The sequence below is a fragment of the Somniosus microcephalus genome, chromosome 14 (genome assembly GCF_052327205.1).
Source record: "Somniosus microcephalus isolate GS21.2 chromosome 14, FLI_Smic_1.0, whole genome shotgun sequence".
Lineage (NCBI taxonomy): Eukaryota > Metazoa > Chordata > Chondrichthyes > Squaliformes > Somniosidae > Somniosus > Somniosus microcephalus.
Window position 1 is genome coordinate 10734743 of NC_141000.1, and position 16913 is coordinate 10751655.

At 47.1% G+C, this 16913-nt stretch overlaps 1 protein-coding gene across 1 annotated transcript in view; it reads left to right on the top strand.

Moving 5' to 3' along the window:
- The first annotated feature begins 774 nt into the window (after positions 1–774).
- drd3 (dopamine receptor D3) overlaps positions 775–16913 on the top strand; it is a 64245-nt gene continuing 48106 nt past the window's right edge. The window contains exon 1 of the mRNA XM_086007382.1: positions 775–1064. Coding sequence (XP_085863508.1) covers positions 792–1064 — 273 coding nt within the window. The 5' untranslated portion in view covers positions 775–791. The remainder of the gene's footprint in view (positions 1065–16913) is intronic.

Sequence of the window (16913 nt, forward strand, 5' to 3'; positions counted from 1 at the left end):
CTTGGTGAGGCCACATCTTGAGTATTTTCTTGCCATGGAAGGAGTTCAGCAAAGATTCACCAGGCTGATACCTGGGATGGCAGGAATGACGTATGAGGAGAGATTGGTTGATTGGGCTTATACTCACTGGAGTTTAGAAGAATGGGAGGGGATCTCATTGAAACTTATAAAATTCTGACAGGACTGGACAGACTAGATGCAGGAAGGATGTTCCCGATGGTCGGGGAGTCCAGAACCAGGGGTCACAGTCTGAGGATAAGGGGTAAGCCATTTAGAACAGAGATGAGGAGGAATTTCTTCACCCAGAGAGTGGTGAACCTGTGGAATTATCTACCACAGAAGGCAGTAGAGGCCAACTCATTAAATATATTCAAGAAGGAGTTGGATATATTTCTTAAGGCTAAAGGGATCAAGGGATATGGGGAGAAGGCAGCGACAGGGTACTGAATTTGGATGATCAGCCATGATCTCATTGAATGGCGGAGCAGGCTCGAGGGGCCGAATGGCCTACTCCTGCTCCTATCTTCTATGTTTCTATGTTTCCTCAAGGTATAATTAAAATTATCTTCAAGAGATATGTTGAATGCATGAAATATTCAATCTGTAACAACGCTAATTTGACTAACATAAAGCAGCCCCAATCTGCTTGGGCTGAGGATTATGAGCTCACATCACTAACTGAACATTATTGATAATCGACTAGCACCTGGGTATATACGTTAAGCCTGAATCTAAGCAAAATTATGATGTTTCTGTTTTTTTACCCAGATTCCTGGAATCTGTGATTCCTGATGGCATCCTTCGGGATAGTAGTTAGATTTGTCAACGTTACGGACCCTTTCCTCGGATGGCCTAATTCAACTGATGGTGATCGTCCACACAACTACTATGCTCTGTTTTCTTCACTGCTGATCTTTGCCATTATTTTTGGGAATGTGCTGGTGTGCCTTGCAGTGCTGAGAGAAAAATCTTTGCAAATGACCACTAACTATCTCGTTGTCAGTTTGGCAGTAGCAGACCTGCTAGTTGCAACCTTGGTGATGCCCTGGGTCGTGTACCTTGAGGTAAGGGCACTTTTTAAAGTTTGCATTCACATATCTATTTATTACTGTACAGTATTTGTGATGTTCCGGCACTCTCCGATGTCAGTATTTTGATTAGTAGGCTGGGAGAGTTTGGCTTTGATAAGACCTCAAGTTGGATATAGTGTCAGCCTGGTGGACCTCAGCTCCCCATTCAGTGCAGTTTAACCTCCAACTTCAAAACAGCATTGTATTCTGAGCCCAATTACAGTTCACATTTTCAGTTGGCTGCACTTGCAATCCATGCCTATCCAACCTGTTACCAACTTACAACCTCTACATTACTTTCTTTTCATTTACAATAAAATATGTTATAAATAACCCCTTTGTGTAAGTTGGCTGCAGATGGCAAACCTCTGCAGCTAACTTCCTGCTGACTGAATGGAGGCAATTGTCATTACCAGGCAGGTGTGCCAAGATCTGCACATATCACAGAAATCACAGAAATCACAGAAACCCCACAGTGCAGATAGAGGCCATTTCGGCCCATCGAGCCTGCACCGACACATATCCCACCCGATCCCCGTAACCCCTACACCAACACATATCCCACCCTATCCCCGTAACCCCACATATTTAATCCCCCTAACACTAAGGGTCAATTTATCATAGCCAATCAACCTAACTCGCACATCTTTGGACTGTGGGAGGAAACCGGAGCACCCGGAGAAAACCCACGCAAACACAGGGAGAATGTGCAAACTCCACACAGACAGTCGCCCGAGGCCAGATTCGAACCTGGGTCCCTGGCGCTGTGAGGCAAGAGTGCTAACCACTATGCCACCATGCCATATGGTTTGTGGCATGATGACCGATGCCGTTAGTGCAGCTCTGTTGCCTGCTGATCCCCCCCAACATACCTTCTTTCATCTTATTTCCTTCAAGCATGAAATACCGTAAATTCTTGCAAAGCCCTTACCCTAATGGTAAGAATCTCTGTTGTTAATAGGAATGATGTACAAACTTAACAAGGATAAAGGCCATAATGATAGTTGTGTGCTTATGATTTTAAAGAGAACCTCCCCTCAGATTGTAAACTGAAGGAGAAATGCTGAAGCTATTTAATGTTAATGCCAGATTACAGGAAACTTTGTTATATCCGGCACCGACGGGACCGAGCTGTTGCCGATCTATCAAAACTGCCGGACATACAAAGTTAATGTTGAAGCATACGGAGGTTTTCATCTCCGTATCTGACAACAAACACTGTTGCTTAGCAACAGCTTGTAAACAGTCGGCCCGTACCTTGGAAGCGTCTCTGTAGCTTAGCAACAGCTTCAGAGAGACTTTCCAGAGCCCCACTGTTGAAAACAAAGCCGCGAGAAGAAAAAAAACCTAACAAAACGGCTCCTGATTTCTGCCGGTAGATCGAGGTTTCCGGACATACAACCTCCGGATAAACCGAAGTTTCCTGTACATCATACTATGGAAGATCATGAACTCATACACGCAGTATAAGGGTTAAAAACAAGAACCACTCCCATTTTATTCCATTCAATATTAGAGAATTTAGTTGTCCAGGAATCATTGACAAATAATTATTCTAAAAACTAAAGCAGGATAGACAAAGTGACAATCGTCCCAGCACAATACTTTATAGGAACTTTAGCTAAGGCTTTGGAATTGTATTGTGTGAAAATTCGTATTGTGATATCTTGAGACACAGCATATATATACACAACAGCACAACATGGCTTCCGGTAAGAACTGTACTGCATATGGCTTTATTATTATATACACCAGTAGTCCACCGGGTGGTGCTATTATACATATATGAATGCTTAATATGTTCATACGCAGTTCCATTATCTGCTCTTATAACTGAGACATTACTAGCTTGAAAACAAATGGGCTAATGTCTCTGTTAAAAGGAATTTCATTTGACTGCTTTAAGGACACAGATTTAAGGTAATTGGCAAAAGAACCAGAGGGGAGATGAGGAGAATTTGTTTTACACAGCGAGTTGTTGTGATCAGGAATGCACTGCCTGAAAGGGTGGTGGAAGCAGATTCAATAGCAACTTTCAAAAGGGAATTGTATATATACTTGAAGGGAAAAAAATTGCAGGGCTATGGGGAAAGAGCAGGGGAGTAGAACTAATTAGATAGTTCTTTCAAAGAGCCAGCACAGGCACGATGGGCCAATGGCCTCCTCCTGTGATGTAACTGTGTTGTACAGTGTAATTTCAAGGCCTAAATATTTAAATTGCTCAAACAGAATGTTGGCCAAAAAGGATTACTAAGTGGTTAATTTTGTTTTTCCATATATGAGATGGTGCCATCAACAAACTGGAAGTGGCACAGAGCAAGTAAGTTTCATTATCTTAGCAAAGTGAATCATTCTCAAACCTTGAAAAGAGAAAGTTGTAACTAGGAACAAACAGCCTGCTATCTCAGGCTTGTTCTTTTTATCAAATGTACAACAGTATATATTCAGAGCGGTAGTTTCTCGTGGCATGTAGAACCGCCTTCTGAAGACAGCACTTGACATTGACCTGTAGTGAAACTTTGTGAGACAATCAGCTCGCATAATCTGATGATTGCAGTCACACCTGAAACTGCTTTAGGACATTGTCTTCCGAAAAATGGAACGGACCTTAAACCAAGAAGAGCCACAATTGAACAAGAAGCTACCTCTCTTCTCAACACCTTGGAGGAATAGACGAAAGCAGGCCAGCGAAATTAACCGAGACTCTTCAAAAGCAACAGCAGGGTTAGCCAGCTACACAGCGTGGCCTGTGTCACAGACTGAAAAAGGGCTTTGGAATCAACGTCAAATCAGACAGTATAGCGACGGTTTTCATCTTCAGCACTTCCAGCGGTCCTGCTTTTAAAGAATATGGTAGCAAAGCATACAACTATCAACTCAACAAGTTAAAACAAATAGCATGGAACACAATAGGGGCTTTTGACCTTCATTGACATTTTAATTCAATTCCCTTGCTTTCCTGCCGTATTTTTGAATATATTTCCTCAAGTGTTTATCTAACTCACTCTTAAATGCTGTGGTTGATGAAGCTTCAATGGCCATTTGAAATAATGCATTCCGTACTCTAATAATTTGTTGCATGAAAAATCGCTTCCAACCTCCCCCTTTATACTTCTCATACTAACTTTAAATTTATGCTGCCTTATTACTGATTAGAAAGTTTTACGCAAAGAAGGTTAAGGGAGGATTTAATAGAGGGGCTTAAAGTGCGAAAGGGTTTAAAAAGTTAAATAAGGAAAGCTTATTTCCCATTGGTTGGTGAATCAGTAATAAGGCGATATAAACCTGGGATTAGCCTTGGAAGCATGAAGAGGAAGCTAAAAGAGATTTTTGCATGGAGCGAGTTATCAGTCGACGGACTGCATTACCACAAGTGCCTATTGAAGCTGAGTCAACCCAGGGAATTAGATCAACACTGTAGTGTCCGTGTGTAGATAAAGACACTGAAGACAGGAGTTGGTTCATAGGTATTTACTAAGCAAGTCTGGGGGGGGGGGTCTAAAGGATATACACAATACACAGGCTTATATAGCCCAAGTGGCAATCACTAGCATTACGCACACCTGGGGCTCTTAAAGGCACATACACCACAATTCCTCCCCTTCTAGCTAACTAGTACATCATATTTTAAGTAATTATTAATTAAATGTTATATGCAAAATAAGATACATTGCTGTATTAATTAATTATAAGTTAGTCTCTCAGGAGGCTTCCTGACTCGGTCCGGATAACGCCTCGGGGGTGTAGTGGTTTCTGGTGGTGTAGTAGGTTCTTCTGGCAAGGCTGATTCGGCTTGAATGCCAGTGTCGGGTTCATCGGGTTCCAGTCTCACCGGATCGGAGGTAGATATGGGTATATCTACTTCATCGTTAGATGTATAGAGTGGTGGTGTAGGTTGTCCCTTTTCGGATGACTTGATGATTTGGTCAGCATGGCGTCTTATTATGCTTTCTCCGATGTCCACGGTATACATCAGTGGTCCTAGTCGTGTGCAGATAGTTCCAGGCTGCCATTTCTCGGTACGGTAGTCCCGGGCCAAAACCGGTTGGCCTATCTGGAAGGTCCTAGTTGGCTTTTCATTCATGCCCTGAAACTGCCGGTTCTCCACGTCCCTTCGGATGTTGGGCTTGACCAAATCCAGCCGGCATCTTAGGTTTCTATTGTAGAACATCATGGCGGGAGTTTGGTTAGTAACCATATGTGTTGCATTCCTATATGCAAATAAGAAGTTATCCACCTTGTGCTGAAGTTTTATGTCTTCATTACTCATGGCCTTTATGGCCTTCTTGAAGGTCTGGACAAACCTTTCAGCCAATCCATTGGTGGCGGGATGGTATGGGGCAGACGTGTAGTGCTTTACCCCATTGTTCTTTAAGAACTTTCTGAATTCTTCGGACACAAATTGCGGTCCATTATCAGAACATATCTGTTCCGGCAGCCCATTCCTGGCAAATATGGTCCTTAATACTGTGATGGTTTTTTCCGTGGTGGTGGAGGACATCTTTATTACCTCCGGCCACTTGGAGTGTGCATCAACTGCGATTAGAAACATTGAGTCCATAAATGGACCAGCAAAGTCGATGTGCACCCTTTGCCAGGGAGATGAGGGCCACTCCCATGGATGTAGAGGGGCTTGTGGTGGAGCGTTTTGGACCTTCTGGCATCCTAGGCAGCTCTTGGTCATTTCTTCGATGTCTCCATCGATACCTGGCCACCATACAAACGCCCTAGCTAGGTTCTTCATTTTCACTCCACCCAGATGCCCCTCGTGAAGCTCCTTTAGCACTTTATCCTGGAGTTTGGGTGGAATCACCACTCTGGATCCACACATCAAGGTTCCTCGGCACACTGACAGCTGTTCTCTTCTTTGTGAGAATGCTGGCAACAGTGGCTCGCCATGTGCTGGCCATCCCTTCACTGTTAAATCGTAGACCCGTGAGAGAGTAGGGTCATTTCTTGTCTCCCTTTCAATGGCAGAATTTGTCACCGGTAGACATTCCACTATGGTAGAGTGGAATATCTCTACTGGGTCTACTGTAGGTGCCTCTTCTATCGTTGGCAACGGTAGGCGCGATAAACCGTCAGCATTCCCATGCTGTTTTGACCCTTTGTATTCAATGTTGTATTGGTGTGCCCCTAGAAAAAGGGACCACCTCTGTAGTCTTTGTGCCGTCATAATGGGGACACCTTTTTTAGGGTTGAATATGGAGATGAGGGGTTGATGGTCAGTCAGCAAGGTAAATTTTTGTCCGTGTAGGTAATGGTTGAATTTCTTCACTCCCCATACCAGGCTGAGTGCTTCCCTGTCTATTTGGGCATAGTTACGCTCAGCTGAGTTTAATGAGCGTGACGCAAAAGCTATCGGCCGTTCTGAGCCATCAGGGAATCTATGGGATAATACCGCTCCTATGCCGTAAGGGGATGCATCGCACGCCAGTCTGATTGGTAGTGATGGGTTGTAATGAGCCAAAACTTTCTCGGATGTGATTAAGTCTTTACATTTATGGAAGGCACGTTTACAGTCTTCGTTCCATTTCCAAATCACTCCTGTCTGTAGAAGATCATTAAGAGGGTGTAGAATAGTTGATAAGTTCGGTAAAAATTTATGATAGTAATTTATTAATCCCAGGAATGACCTTAATTGTGAAACATTTTCAGGTGCTGGGGCTTTTATAACTGCTTCAATTTTTTCAGGTGACTTATGCAACCCTTCCTTATTAATTATGTGGCCACAATATGATATCTGATTTTGGAAAAATTCGCACTTGGGGCGATTTGCTCGTAGGCCCCGTTCTTTCAGCCTAGTGAGCACCTGCTCCAAATTGGCAAGGCGCTCGTTGTCGTTTTCTCCTGTTATAAGGATGTCGTCTAGGTAGCATTGAGTCCCCGGAATCCCTTGCAGGACTTGCTCCATAGCTCTTTGCCAGATAGCTGGAGCTGATGCTACTCCAAAAACCAGTCGATTGTACTGGTACAGGCCTTTGTGTGTGTTTATTGTGAGATACTTTTTAGAGGTCTCCTCAACCTCCATCTGTAGATATGCCTGTGCCAAGTCAATTTTTGTGAAACGTTTTCCTCCGGATAGTGAGGCGAAAATATCTTCTATCCTCGGAAGAGGATACTGTACCGTGTGAAGGACCGGGTTTACAGTCACCTTAAAGTCCCCACAGATGCGAATTTTTCTCTGTTCCTCAGAGTTATTTTTCAATGCTTTTTTCATGACTGGAACGATGGGTGTTGCCCATTCACTCCAATCTACTTTGGATAATACGCCTGCCTTTTCCAAATTCTCCAGCTCTGCCTCGACTGACGGACGTATTGCGTATGGCACCGGTCTTGCCTTAAAAAATTTTGGAATTGCTGTATCTTCCACTTTTATTGAGGCGGTGATGCCTTTCAAGGTTCCTAGTTTCTCTTGAAACACTTCTTTGGCATTGGCCAAGATGTCTTTTAATCGTTCAGGTATGATGTCATCATTGTTTTTTTCCTTACTGGTCACCGTCAGTGCCTGAATGGAGTGCCAGTCTAAACGTATCTTCCTTATCCATTCACGTCCCAACAACGGTGGACCACCATCTTGTACAATGTATAAATACAGCTTTTGTATTTCTTTGCCGTTGTATACCACAGGCACCCTTATTTTTCCTTTGGGGTAGACTTTCTGCCCCGTATATGTTTTTAAGATAATAGATGTGTCTTTTAGAGGTATATGCGAAAATAGCCTCTCGTAATCTCGTCGATTTATCACGGTTAGAGCTGATCCTGTATCTAGCTCCATTTTAACTGGGGACCCTGCTATTGTGAGGGTAACCCAAATGGTTTGGTAATCTTCATTGGCAATTACATTGTGTAATTTGAGAGAGCTTAGTCTCTTGTTCCCAGAGTCGCTATCGCTCTTCTGGTCTTTGGAGCTACTGTCCGTCATCATTTGTACCTTTCTGTGCTTTTCCTTATTGATTCTTTTCCCGTTAGTGGATTTTTTATTTTCAGATCGGCATACACGTGGAATGTGTCCTATCTTTCCGCATCGCTTGCATGCTTTTTCTTTGAACCAGCAATCCCTCTGGTCATGGTTGGATCTGCCGCATCGATAACATCTCTCGAAACCCCGTGTCATTTCATGGGTGCCGAAGTCCTGTGGCCTTTGCTTTATCTTTGCCACTCCTATTGCACTGAAAGCCTTGTCCAGTGTTAAATCTTTTCTAGAAGATACCTTCTTTTGTGTTTCTACACTTAGGGGATCGCAGATGAATTTGTCTTGCAGAGAATCTGCCAGTCCTGCCTCGAATTGGCAGTGTAGGGTATCAACAATCTCTTCAAAATTCTTGTCCATCGGTTCGGCTGGAGTGATTAAGTTGCGTAACAGCTTGTATGTTTCTGCGCCCATTAGATCCAGAAGAACTGAAGCTTTTTGTTCATCTTCTATTCCATTTGCGGTGCAAAACACCTCCACTCTTTCTACACATGTGGTCCAATCCTCTATCTTGTTATCAAAAACATCAATATTGCCAAAGTTAGGCTCCGTTTAGTTATCAAAAGCATCAATATTGCCAGACTTAGGCATTTCAAAAAAAAGATATGGCGCTTCCCGCGCTTTTTTTTTCTCTGTAGCAACGATATGGCGCTTCCCGCGCTTCCCCGCCGCTGCTACCGATAACAATGCTGTTTTACTGTGGTTTCCGTTTATACACTGTTGGAGACTCGTTCCCGACGGAGGTCTAACTGCTGACCTGTTTGCCGCACCGGCCGTCTCCCGAGTGCACCCTCCCAGTCCGCTATTGCTTGCCTCCGATTTCGCTGCTTGTCTCAGCTGTAGAGCCCGCCGCTGGAGCCCCAGCCTGACGCCCAGGAAGGATTAGCGCAGTACCTGCCACCAGCTTGGCCAGCTGGTGAAACCACAGTTTCTCTTACTTCCTTGAGTCTTCTGGACGCTGGAGGAATCGATGTCCTTGAGGTGCTGCCGAATTGCAGGTAAGTCCGTTTCCACTTCGTCGCCACTGTAGTGTCCGTGTGTAGATAAAGACACTGAAGACAGGAGTTGGTTCATAGGTATTTACTAAGCAAGTCTGGGGGGGGGGTCTAAAGGATATACACAATACACAGGCTTATATAGCCCAAGTGGCAATCACTGGCATTACGCACACCTGGGGCTCTTAAAGGCACATACACCACCATTGCTCTTAAAGGCACATACACCACAAACACTTCAACAGGAAAAATGTTCAAGAATACAGTGTGAGAACAGGGAAATGGGATTAAAATAGTGTTGATTTGGAGCCAACACTGGTATGAAGAAATGGCCGAATGCTGACATTTCCATGATTCTATATTACAGGAGATAGATTCTGTCATGTTAAGCTGATTACAACTGAACCTGTGTCACTGTAGTTCTGAAAGTTGAATGTTACGATGAATATAAGTTGGCAATTCTGTTGTCATAACACGATGCAGGTATACTTAAATAAACTACAGGAAACGCTCTTTTAACCGGCACCTAAATAACCGGAAATCACTGTTAACCGGCAAAATTCAGGAGTAGGTTCAGGTAAGTTTTACTTCATATTAGTGGCCGTTCCTGGATCTGTGGCTGTGTAACTGTGGTTCGTGCACTTGTTGCTAAGCAACAGGGACGCTTGGTCTGTGGCCGGAGTTCCTGCACATGTTGCTAAGCAACAGGGAAGCCTGGATTTGTTGCTGTGTACGGACCTCTCGTACCTTTTAAACTAGACCTCTCTGTAATCCGGACTTGTTGATAAACCGGCACCACGCCAGTCCCGTTGGTGCCGGATAATAAAGCGTTTCCTGTAGCTTGTTAGTACAGTGTGTTTTCTGAAGTCCTTATGTGAATAAAGCAAGCTTAAGGTTAATTGATAATTCTCTGTGCTGCAGTGTAATTTAAGAACCACTCCTGTAATCTCTTTTGGGGTATTTGAGTTGCTTTTGTTGAATGATTTAAGAGTCAAGGTTACAATTTCACCAAATATAACTCAGTCGAGACACAATTTCTGTATCGGCGTTTCCTATACAATCTATCACAGTCTTCAATTTTTGTATTATTTAGCAAATCAAGACCCAACTGGTGCCACACAGTCTCAAACATCACAAGATTACAAGAAAATATATATGTATGGGCAGTCCATTCAGCCAGAGAAATAAATTTACAGTCCTCCCGTACCCATCTAACGGTATCTTAAATGAGTCTAAGGTTCTCGCCTCCGCCACCCTACCCAAAGACCATTCCAGTATTGATCACTCTTGTGTGAAGAGGTTCTTCCAATCATCTGCCCTACATTGTCCTTTTAACCACTTTAACCTATACTGTCTTGTTCTAGTGTCTTGGTTTACCTTGAAATCATGCACCAGATTTACCTTACCTGCAAAGTTTCAAATCTATTCCTACTCAGACCTTTCAAGACTAAAGAACTCCACTTTCTCCAATCTTTCCTCACAATTTGTACTTGGGGATCCTTGTACATGAATCGCAGAACATTAACATGTAGGTACAGCAAGCAATTAGGAGGCAAATGATATGTTAGCCTTTATTGCAAGGGTTCCGGCGTATAAGAGTAAGTGGGGGGGGGGAGAAATTCACCTGGTTTGCACCTCATGTTAGCGCCTGCGGGGGGCAGTAACGGGGCGCTAAGGGGTTACTGACCAGGCGCGGCGAATTCACCGACGCCCGCGAACTTCCCTGGCGGATTTGTGCTGGCGCTAAAACTTACTGCCTCGCTCTCTTGCGCCCCGAAGATCGTGATGTCATCCGGTGCGCAGCGCCCCGTTATCACCCCAGAAGTGATATTCGTTCCCGCCCCCTGCTGCATCGCCGGGCGTCAACAATGGCAGCTGCAGGAGGCATTCTCCCCTCGACCGGCCGCTTGGGGAGCGCTAATTAAAGGCAGTGGTGGTCAGGTAAGGCAACATTTATTTATGTCCCCATTCTGGTGCCTCCTGCTTTATATTGTCCCCGCGGTTGCTCAGCCCTGTGCTCTGAGTGCTCGGGGCTGCTATGCGCGTTGAGCAGGTGCCGTCGCCCAACAGACACGGCCTGGGGATTCATTCAATGCAGCGTTGGCCCTTGCCTTTAAGGGAGGTAAGGAGCCTGTAAAACCGGCAGCGCTGCCTCGAACATTGCTCAGCGCTCTGCCGCTCCCGCCCCGCTCGCTCCCTTTAGCGCTCGAAGGGAAGTGGTCGTGCTTGATTTAGCTCCACTTCCCTCTTGGAGCGCTGAAGCGGAAGTTCCCGGCAGCAGCAAATCTTATTCGCCCGGCGATACTTTTCCGCTCCCTGAAAAGTTATCGCCCCAAACGGGGCGCTCCGCAATTTCTAGCCCTTGAAGTCTTGCTGCAATTATACAGGGCTTTGGTGCGACCACACCTGGAGTATTGTGTACAGTTTTGGTCTCCTTACCTAAGGAAGGATAAACCTGCCTTAGAGAGGGTGCAACGAAGGTTCACTAGATTGATTCCTGGGATGAGAGGGTTGTCCTATGAGGAGAGATTGTGTAGAATGGGCCGATACTCTCTGGAATTCAGAAAAATGAGAGGTGATCTCATTGAAACATATAACATTCTTAGAGGGCTCGACAGGGTAGATGCTGAGAGGCTGTTTCCCCTGGCTGGGGAGTCGAGAACTAGGGGTCATAGGGGGAGAAATTCATTATAGCCCAGGAATGGGCGCTAACTTCTGAAAAGTTTGAGATTTAGCACCAGACACGAATGAATCTTGCTGCACTCTACATTAAGTGTTAGCGCTCAAAGAAAGGACTGGAGTGCTAAATCAAGCGCTAATGACATACCTCAGTGGCGTTAGACTCAAAGCGCTAAGCGATATCAGGTCAAAATCTCATCGCAAGTCATCATTGCCACGGGCTCTTTCCAGTTTTTAAAGGGGAGGTTCAATCATGCTGCAGAACCTCATTCTCAGCAGTGCTGGCTGTGAACCTGTCTCAGCAAGCAGCAGAAGGCCAAGGAGAAGGAACCGGACCACTGAAGGAGGTGTCATTAGGGCAGATCAACGGCCCACGGAGAGAGCTCGCAGATTCTGCGACCAGGCGTTGGTGTCGGCTGTGGAGAGACGGAGGGCGGTGCTCTAACCAGCAAGTGGCAGGAGGCCTTCGTCGCAAGTCTTCCGAACCATGTGGAGGGAGGTAGCGCAGCAGGTCTCGGGCAGCACTGTGGTCCCCAGGACCCACACACAGTGCAGAAAGAAATTTAACGACCTCACTCGGGTGGTCAGCCTCAACAAATGCTACATACCATCGTCTGAACCTCAATCTGCACACACTGCCCAAAGCACCACACCCCCAGCACTCACCCACCAACAATCTCTACCTACCAACACTCACACCCACATCTCACACCTTGCACACAATGACAGCTATTCAACTATGACAGACACATCACCCAGACACATTGCTCCACACTCACTCACACACTTTCCTTTCTCTTGCAGGCCAAGGTGGCTCACAACAGGAGGGAGCAGGAGCGCACAGGCGGGGGACAGGCCGACACCCAACCACTGTCTGCGATGGAGAATCGAGTGATGCAGATCATTGGGCACCAGGTGGTGGGCGCCGTGGCCACCGGCGACATTGACCCCCTTGGGGACAACAACGGTATGTTCATCCCTACTCCTCCTTCTCACATCCCACTTCCCCTTCACCCCATAAGCATTTCGCACTTTCCACTAATCATGCTGTATGCATGCATTTCTCCCTTCCTGCCCCCTCCCATCACCTTTACCTGACTCTTGTGCCTTTATGCTTTCAGATAATCAGCAAGCACCTGAGCAGCCTGTCCCTGAGGGCACCGTGGAGAGTGAGGCGGGAGAAGAGGAGGAGGAAGAGCACACCGCGTCACTGCATGTCTCACCCGCAGGCACCAGCTCAGATACTGGCACTACGCGTTCTTTAGAGGCGAGTATAGTAGTGGGATCTGCACAGGGTGAGGCACCGGGAATGAGTGGGCTGCAGCAAGGCCAGGGGGAAAGGGTAGATCGGGGGCCAGCAAAGGCACTGTAACGAGGGGCACTAAGGGATTGCACAAGCGTGAATAGCTAATATTGTTGTTGTAAATATGTGTTCACTGATTATGGCTAAATTTATTAATTGACTTTGGTTGATTTTTGTGGTGTCTCTCATTTCAGCTTTGCGCTGTGATATGGCCTGCGACAGGGATGGAATGATGGGGATGTGGTGAGCAACGGGGATCTGGGGTTTAATTTATTGGAACCACAGTCTGATGAGGCGGTCATGGACCGCCCTTACAGAAGGCCGATTGAATGGCTGCCTCCTCATTCGCTCCTGTTCCTCGTCCTCCTCGCGCTCGTCCTCGCCCTCGCCCTCGTCTTCGTCCTCGCCCTTGTCCTCATCCTCCTCGCCCTCGTCCTCGTCCTCGTCCTCCTCGCCCTCGCCCTCGCTCTCGCCCTCGCCCTCGTTCTCGTTCTCGCCCTCGTTCTCGCCCTCGTTCTCGCCCTCGCCCTCGTTCGCGTCCTCGCCCTCGTCCTCGTCCTCGTCCTCGCCCTCGCCCTCGTCCTCGCCCTCGCCCTCGTCCTCGCCCTCGCCCTCGCCCTCGCCCTCGTCCTCGCCCTCGCCCTCGCCCTCGCCCTCGTCCTCGTCCTCGCCCTCGCCCTCGTCCTCGTCCTCGTCCTCGTCCTCGTCCTCGTCCTCGTCCTCTCCCTCTTCCTCCTGAGGTGGTCCCACAATCCCTAGTGGCAAGGGCTGGGCCCTCATGATGGCCAAGTTGTGGAACATGCAGCAGACCTCCACGAAATGGGACACCCACTCTGGCGAGTACTGGAGGGCTCCTCCCGAGCAGTCAATGCCGCGGAACCATTGCTTCAGCACCCCGATGATCTGCTCAATGATGTTCCTGGTGGCGGCATGGCTGTCATTATATGAGTGCTGGGCAGGAGTGTAGGGGTTGTGGAGGGGAGTCATGAGCCAGGTGGAGAGCGGATAGCCCTTGTCTCCGACCAGCCAGCCGCGAGCTTGATGTGGTGGCTCGAAGAGTGCTGGCACACCGGTCTGGCGCAGGATGAAGGCATCGTGGCTGCTGCCAGGATAGTGGGCATTTACAATGAGGATTCGCTGGCTGTGGTCTCACACCAACTGCACATTAAGTGAGTGGTAGCCTTTGCGGTTACGGAAGATCTCAGGATTGTTATGCGGTGCCCGCAAACCCACGTGGGGGCAGTCATTGACACCCTGCACCATGGGGAAGCCCGCTATCCTGGCAAAGCCACATGCACGCTCGTCCTGCTTCTCACTGGTGATGGGGAAGGAAATGTAGTCCCTTCTGTGACCTCTCGGATGCAGCGATAGACGGCGAACTGCGAGATGTTAGATATATCTCCTGTTGCAGACTGGAAGGAAACGCTGGTGAAGAAATTGAGGGCGACGGTGACCTTGACTGCCTCTGAGAGAGCCGTGGTCGCCCTGATCTGAGGCTGGAGGCCTGGTTGCAGGAGGTGGCAGAGTTCTGTGACCACCTCCTTGCTGAAGCGAAGCCTTTTCATACCCTGCTCCTGGCTTAATTGGAGGTCGGAGACGTGCTCTCGGAATCCCCTCAGAGGGTAAGGGCTCCTGTTGAGAGCCCTGATTCCCCTCCTCCTCCCTCTGGCCACATCTTGAAATCTTTCTCGTTGCCTCTGCTCTCTCCGCAGTAGATCCTGGAGGGTGAGGTTGACTGCCAGTACAGCCCCCATTAATATAACATTGTGTAGCACTTTGAAATTTTGTCAGAATAAATGTAACAAATTTTTAGTAACCACAACACTTCTGACACTAACGAACCTTTAAATGACTGTGCAACAGTTGAATTCATTATCAAACTGACAAGGAAGCAGTGAAACAGCACTAACCTGAGAGCTGCAACTGATCCCTTTAAATATCACCCCTGGAGCCGCCGTCCGCCTGCTTCACGCCTCCTCTTCCTGTCATTGTCAGGGCGAGGCGCTTAGGCAGGGGGGCGATAATCAATTTGGCAGATCGGACGCTCAGTGAGTGTTGCATGCTCACTGACGTCACGATCTGCCTGGTGCTAAAGCCCCAGGCGCTAACTGTTAGCAGCGGCGCTAAGGGGCAACTGGATTTGGCATACGGCGCGGGATTCGCCTCGCTCCGGCACTACTTCATTAGCGCCTCATTAGCGCCCCTGCCAGGCACTAATGGGAGGTGCTAACCAACTGTATTTCTCCCCCATAGTCTCAGGATAAGGGGTCGGCCATTTAGGACTGAGATGAGGAGGAAGTTCTTCACTCTGAGGGTGGTGAATCTTTGGAATTCTCTACCCCAGAGGGCTGTGGATGCTCAGTCGATGAGTATATTCAAGGCTGAGATCGATAGACTTTTGGGCACTCCGGGAATCAAGGGATATGGGGATCGGGTGGGAAAGTGGAGTTGAGGTAGAAGATTAGCCATGATCTTATTGAATGGCGGAGCAGGCTCGAGGGGCCGAATGGCCGACTCCTGCTCCTATTTCTTATGTTCTTATAACTCTATCCTTTGATGCTAATAATCAGTCTCCTGACTCCTCTCCACCACCTCCATGGCTTAAATATCAGCCTATGCTTTGGTGGCCAAAGCTAAACACAAGACCCAAGGTGCAATCTGAACAGAGCATTAACCTGTTCTAACATATGAGATAAAGATAAATTCCAATTCAGAAGTTAAGACGTCTGAAAATCAGGTTCTTTAGGCATTTGTATGTTGAAAGAGTGCCATCAATATCAGGCATATAATAATTCTGCCATCAATGCACTTGATGATACCTGGGATGGCAGGAATGATGTATGAGGAGAGATTGGGTCATTTAGGCTTATACTCGCTAGAGTTTAGAAGAATGAGAGGGGATCTCATTGAAACTTATAAAATTCTAACAGGACTAGACAGACTAGATGCAGGAAGGATGTTCCCGATGGCGGGGGAGTCCAGAACCAGGGGTCACAGTCTAAGGATAAGGGGTAAGCCATTTAGGACTGAGATGAGGAGGAATTTCTTCACCCAGAGAGTGGTGAGCCTGTGGAATTCTCTACCACAGAAGGCAGTTGAGGCCAATTCATTAAATATATTCAAGAAGGAGTAAGATATATTTCTTGAGGCTAAAGGGATCAAGGGATATGGGGAGAAAGCAGGGACAGGGTACTGAATTTGGTGATCAGCCATGATCTCATTAAATGGCGGAGCGGGCTCGAGGGGCCGAATGGCCTACTCCTGCTCCTATCTTCTATGTTTTTAATATAAGGGAAGGGACCTTCCAACTCCTAATGGCATCAGCTAGCCCCATGTTTGTGAGTGCCATGAGCTGCTATCAGATTCTGCACCTCCTGCAGCTACAAGCTAAACGCACAGAGCCAGTTCTGTGTGCCCAGCAGCCTCGGGACTTACTGATTCCCAGACCCGATCTAAGCGTGGATCAGCGTGAGACACAACATCATTCCGCCATGATGGTCTACAGTCTGCATGTGCACATTCAAGAAAATCACCTCACATGAAAAGCGTGGATATCGATTTAGAAGCCAGCCTATGTCTGGCAGCAGATTCCAAGGTAACTTTGGTGGACTGGGGTACAGAGCTCCTTCAAGTAGTACCATGGGATCAAACAAGCAGAGGCTCCTGAGTTTATCTGGACTCAATATCGAGTTCAACAATTTCAGATCATAACCTCGGCCCCATTACATTTTTACTTATATTTTTTATCCACACCTTTGTTTTGGCCCTTTTCCACCGCCCCCCCTTTTTTTCTCTCTCCCACATGGCAGCGGTCTCCCATTCTGCCAGCACATTTCACACCTAATCTCGAGCCGTCTTTTGTCTCCACTAGTCCTATCACCATCTCGTCTCGT